The sequence below is a fragment of the Hipposideros armiger genome, unplaced genomic scaffold (genome assembly GCF_001890085.2).
Source record: "Hipposideros armiger isolate ML-2016 unplaced genomic scaffold, ASM189008v1 scaffold_950, whole genome shotgun sequence".
NCBI lineage: Eukaryota > Metazoa > Chordata > Mammalia > Chiroptera > Hipposideridae > Hipposideros > Hipposideros armiger.
In genome coordinates, this window is record NW_017732300.1 from 184,414 (window position 1) to 190,413 (window position 6,000).

The 6,000-nt window shown below is 59.5% G+C and overlaps 1 protein-coding gene across 3 annotated transcripts in view; it reads right to left on the reverse strand.

The window, feature by feature from the left end:
- Positions 1 to 5,929, reverse strand: part of LHX4 (LIM homeobox 4) — a 42,774-nt gene extending 36,845 nt beyond the window's left edge. Inside the window, exon 1 of one of the 3 annotated variants that reach the window (XM_019630815.1) lies at positions 2,208 to 2,225. Coding sequence is in view for 1 of the 3 variants with exons in the window: in XM_019630811.1 (XP_019486356.1) it covers positions 5,626 to 5,698 (73 nt within the window). In the remaining 2 variants the exon portion in view is untranslated. Of the gene's footprint in view, positions 1 to 1,125; positions 1,170 to 2,207; positions 2,226 to 5,625 lie in introns of those variants that run through there. The other 2 variants (XM_019630816.1, XM_019630811.1) reach the window with 2 other exon arrangements.
- Positions 5,930 to 6,000: the final 71 nt, after the last annotated feature.

Sequence of the window (6,000 nt, forward strand, 5' to 3'; positions counted from 1 at the left end):
CTACTAAAAAGGGTAATAATAATTTTTTAAAATCCTATTCTAGAGGAAGCCAACCTCTGAACCCCGGAGTGAGGCCGGCGCTGGGTCCCAGGCTAGCCCCGGTTTCCTCTGGACAGTGGGTGCAACCTGCGGCCCGCGCGCCCCATTTCGCCTTCCCGGGCGCACAATGTCACCAACTCCCTCTCCAGGTCCACTTTAATGGACACCATTGGCTGTCCAGGTCAAGACATCGTCTCTCTGGAGCCTGCCAGCTCTCTTCAATGTCCTCTAAGCGCGGGTAGCAGGGCGGGGATCCGAGGCTTGAACTCGGGCAGGGAGCGCGGATCGCACTGACCCCGCTGGCTACCTCCAGACTCTGTGCAGGAGAAGCCGCTCCCCCAAACGAGAGAGCCGCTTTCAAGGGTTCAAAGTCACGGAAAGGCTCGTGCAGCCGGCGTTTGGATTTAATTTTGCCTTCCCAAATGCTTGGTGCAGAATGGGTACGGGGAGGCAGAGAGGTTTCAGCCCGGCCTCCCCTCGCTGATCTCGCTCTTCACGCTCCCGCCTGCCGCACCTCTCCCAGCAGAAAAGAAAAAAAGTCTCTCCCAACGCTCCAAAGCTGCAGGACACACGTCTCAGGCTTGGCCAATCCCAATCTGCTGGAGGCCACCCGGGACAATAAGCCAGGGAAAGAAACGGGCAAAGTGGATGGAGGGAAAGGGCCAAAACGCAGGGATGCCGAACGTGGCGCGCGGTGGACACAGGGGCCGTCCCTCTCTTGTGCCCTTTGCAGCCTCGACCTCTACTCCGGACTGCAGTACACCGTGCCGGCTCTCCCCAAAGGGCGCCCTGTCGGCACCTGCCTCCCCCCGGCGAGCTCTCCAAAACCCAGGGCGCGCGCGCGTAGCGAGAGCGCTCGGGACCCCTCTCTGCACACAGGTGCTCAGCACACGCTTGGAGAAGAAATTCGGCGTCAGCCCCCGGGCCACCCAGGACGGCACCGGCCCGCTGGGCGGAGGAGCTCTGCCCTGGTCGTTGCGAGGTCACGCAGGTCGCGCGCTCCCAGACCCGAGGACGCCGCTCCCGCTCGGCCCCGCCTGGCTCTGGTTTTCCGCGAGCCCGGACCTTCACCAGGCGAGGGAATACCTTGAGTTAGGTCCTGCTTCCTCGTCTCAGCCCCGACATCTCGTCTTCCGGGGACCCTGGGGACCTCTCAGGACAGACTTTCGCCCCTCACCCGCCCCACCAGCCCGCTCCTGGTCTGGGTGAAGTCGTTAATGCAGCTCCCTGAGCTCACTGAGACTGCGGCTTCCTGGGAGGGCTTCCCGGGAGGGCTCCTCTCCGCTCTCACTGCCCTCTCAGATCGAAGGGGAGGAACAGAGGAGGCTGGAGCCCGCTCGCCCCTCGAGCGACCCCGGCCACCCGCTGCCCCAAGCGAGGCGTTGCCGCGGTCACCCCGGTTTCTTCACATTTCTCCCGGGAGGTGCGCAGCTCGGGCTCGAGGCTGGGGCGGGTCCCTCCTCGCGGTGAGAGAATCCGAATCCATAACCTGCGAGGTCCAAATCTGCCGGCGGGGACAGCCAGTCTGACCTTTAAAAGTTGGCTGGCGCCTGACAGTATTTCTGTGACTTGAGGAAGGAGGTTTGCGGTGTCCGGGGCTGTTGTTTGAATTTCTGTATTGGAATCGGATAAACTATCTAATTAGATAGGTATGTTTTTCCTGTTTTCCCCTCTCTTCCCCGGCACAAGAAAAGACAGAAATGGAAAGAAGAGAATCACTGCTCCGGAGTTTGAGAGACCTCCTGACCCCGGAAATCAGTCCGTTCCACCCCTTCACATGGGCTGCAGGAGGATAACGTGGGGCTGGGGGCGAGGTGCTAGGAGATCTGCACCCAGCAGGAGCCCCAGGAAGGGAAGAAAGGTAGTGGGGCGTGCCAGAAATGTCCTCCGCCCAGATCCTACCAAACACAAAATCAAATACCCTTTCCCCCCAGTTTTGGGGTTCGCAAGAGCTTCAAGAAGTAGATACTTAGGAGACAAGGTAGGGACGGGAGACGCCCCGGGCCTGCTCCCTAATTACCACCCCCAGCCTGGACTGGGGTGGTCGCACCTTCCTCCCGCCCGGCTTGGCCTGCTCTCCAGCGGGCAATGCGAGGCCGCAGGTGTCCAGTTGTCCTTTCCCTCGGTGCCCGGGGACTCCATGGGCAAGGAGCGGACAAAACGCCCACCTTTATGCATGTCATGCACTGTTCCGAATCATCTTGGCCTGCAAGGGGGCCAGCAGGGCGAAGATGCTGGGGGAAAAGAACTGCTGAATTCGGGAGCTGAGAGTTTCGGAAACATTCGGGAGGCCTTCCCGGCACGCAACGCTGCCCCAGTCCGGCGCGGTGAGGACTCGGACCCTGGCGCTCCTACCACCTTGAGGGAGGCAGAGGGGATGACCGGATAGGAGCAGAGTGTGCCAGGAAGGAGAGGGACCCACGACCCTAAATCGTGGGCCAAGTAGCCGGGACCCGCAGTTTAGAAAAGGTCCCTTTCCGAACCTATCCACCTGGCAGGAGAAAAAACACCGAACCCTTTCAAAGGGGCCCTCCGCTCGTGCCGGATGTGACCCGAGGGTGCTGCCTCTTGCAAACTGAGAGCTTCTGACACCCAGAGCAAGGAGCCCAGGTTTTCTGAGTTCCTCAAGGAAACACTGACTTGAGATGGGAGGGGCTGCCTGGCCTGCCTTCCGGGATTTAAGGGGCTGGGGCTCTAATTCTCTACCCCAGCCTGCTACTGGTATGGCTCCAGCCTCCTCCCGCGCGATTTCCCCCAAGTTTCTTGCCCCAGGGCTACCCACCTCAAAACGATGAAGACTCGCCCCCCCCCCAGCTTATCCCCGGAAGTCCCAGCCGGGTGCAGCCCGATGGGGCCTCTCCCGGGCTGTCCAAGTGGAGAGACCGGTACCTGCCTCACCACCTCTGTGCCTGGAAGCAGGAGTTGGGCGACTGTGCCAAGGAGAAATCCGCCCAGGAGCTACCAGAGGCGGGGGACACCGTGTAAGGAAGAGGGACCACCGAGAGAGAAATTATTACATTACTTGGCAAGGTTTCCCTAAAGGGCATGCACCTCACCCATCCCCAAATAAGCAAAAGAATATTCTGGAGTCAAGAGCACCAGAGGCACCGAGATTGAGGATCCCTAGGCCTGCGCCACCAAGTGCTCCATTTGTGGTGGCTCAGGGTAAAGAAGCGCTCTGTGTGTGTGTGTGTGTGTGTGTGTGTGTGTGTGTGTGTGTGTCCCAAACCGACTGCCGGGTTGGAGGGGTCCTGTTGGAGAGCCTTTCTGGGGTCTCCTCTTTCCTCACAGGTTCAAACACCCACAGGCCTGGGATTAAGTTTCTTCTTCCCTGAGGCCCAAGAACATGTCACCCCCAATGGAGTTCCTAGGACCCATGTCCCAGGAAAGAGAATGGTTGTATATGTGTGTAAAGGGCTCCACCTCACCTATGCCCAGTTCCCAGCACCAACAGCTTAATAGTCAGCAGCTGAATCTGCTACAATGGGGTAGGGTACAATCCACACATACCCACCCCCACCCCTAGCCGCAAAAAGCTGCATCTTAAAGTCTTCAGATGTTGAACCCCTCAGTTTTGATCAGTGTCTCCTCCAATCCAGGGCAAAACAAAAGGAAAGTCAGACCACCCCTTCGGGTTAGGCAATGCCTCCCTGGGCCACCCTGGGCCACAGTGGGAGGAGAGCCCCCCTCTCTACCTCATGAAATTTTCCAACCCAGACTTCAAGCTCTGGCCAACTGGAGCTCTGAAGGCGAGCTCTAGGCATTTTAAGAAATCAAGTTCCTGACGCTGAAGTCAAAGTTGTCTCTGAGTAAGAGAAACAAAAAGGGAGACCACCTGAGAAAGGCGTCTGGCATCCCATCTGAGAAAGGCAGTTAGCGCTTAGCCCACTGTCCTTCATTGCAGTCCTAACAGACAGGCCACCTATGGACCGCAACTATTAAAGCACAGACATACTGGGTAACACCGACAGGTCTCTCTCTCCCCCCGCCCCCCTCTCTCTGTCTCCCATCACTTGAGCAGAGCTTAAGGACTTATATGCAGCTTAAGGACTTGGAGCACCTTTGGCGGGGTTTGTGTTAGTGCAGGGGCTGAGAACTCCCTCCCTCCCTGCCTGGGTGGGGACGTAAGAGAGGGGGCAATGAGTCCCCAACGCTTTCTACAGACACATCTTAGTGAGCAGTCAACTCCCCAAGGCACAGCGCAGACGTGAAACTGTCAACAGTTGACAGAATAAGACACAAAGGATAACTGTAGTATATAGTCCAAGAACAACTTAAATAGGTTTGGGTGAAGCTATCCTCTTCCGGCCCTTTCTCAAAAACTTTCCGGGAAGCTTGGAACACACGCTCGCCAGCCTGCCCTTTGAGGTTTGGCCCGGAAGAAACCCTGCCACGGAGACCCTGGGCGCAGGAGGGCGCACTGGTGCGCCCTAGTTCGTAGGTAGGCAGCACCCTTGGATAAGTCGGTCATTACTTAAAATACATTTCGAGGGTGTAGCTACCGTTCCACTAAAGAAGTCTCGAAGGAAGCACAGCCCCTTTGCAAGCAGAGTAAGGGCACCCTTCGTCTCTCCACGGTGCCCAGGGGTATTCCGTAGAGCCGGCGGGCTGCGGAGCAGAACTCACACTGCACCCACCGCGCGCGCGCTGCTCTGGGACCTGCTCTGGCACAGATTCTCCACGCAGACTCCCGGTTGGGAATGGGGGGACAGAGACAAAACCCCTCAGAGAAAATCCCTGCGCGCGCACACTCCTATACAAATACAGAGACCTGAGATAAACATGCCCTCCTTGCTTCTTTTGGGCGCGGGAAAGAAAGCGGGAGGGCGAGCAAAGCACCTGCATACCCTGATCTCTCCCCCTTCCGAGTGCGAGACACCTCGCGTGCGCAAAAGCTGAACCCCGAGTTCACAACTTAGTCCAGGCGCTTCTACCTCCCCTGCATTCCTCGGCTGAAATATGGCGAGTGGACGTCCTCACTAGGAGCTGCCAGGCAGTCCCTGGCGGTGCAGGCGGCGGGAGCTGCGGGCAGCAGCGTCCGGAGATGCACCAGGCACGCGCGCCCTGCGCGCGGGGACAGAGCGTGTGGCCTGGGCTTCCCCGCTGCCAGACCCAGGGGGCGGGGGACGCACTCTCTAACTTCCCGCCAGCTGGGGTGAAGTTGCTGTCACGGCGCTGGGAGCTTTGACTGTAGCTTGGGGGTACAGGATGGTTTGGGAAGACCACCCCAGCCCTCAGGCCTGGCCCGCAGCTGGTTCCCCTGGTCTCCCGAGACAGCACTCTCCCCAACGGTCCTAGAAAAGCCACGGATTGGGGGTGCCGGGTTCGGTACCCTCGGCTCGCCTCCAGCATGATCTGGGAGGCTTTCACTTTCGGCCCTCCAAAAAGCCAAAAGCCAGGCCCTTCAGACGCACTCTGGCCGGTGCCCCTGCCCTGTGACCGCCTCTGCGCCGGGACCGCCGGCCTCTCGCCCCGCCCGGCCCCTCCGGTCCAGGCTACGCGCAGCGTCCGGCCCGCCCCGCACCGGCCAAGGATGCTGGCTGTCTTGTTATCAAATTAAATCAGCGAGAAAGGGGGGTGTCTTACGTTGCATCGGCACACCAAGCATCTCCGGGAGCCCCTTGACAGCCCCCTCCGCGGGGACAGCTGCGCTCTGCATCACCTCGGAGCGAGAGCCAACTGGTCGCAGTCTACGGAGATCTCTCGCTCGCTCGCTCAAGCTGGATTCAGAAATTTGAAAATAATAAGAAACCCAACCAGGCCGCCGAAGTCACTGTGGAAGCCGGACCCGCCGCCGCTCCGGGAGGATTCCACAGGCTGGCCGGCCCCCTCCCCCCGCCAGCCCTCGGTCCGTTCAGATCCCTTTGATGTCGTTCTCCCGGGTTGGTGCACATCCCGGGTTGAGACGCTGTTGCTGCAGCCCTGGCTTTTCTCCCCTCCTCCCCCCGCACTCCCCCACCC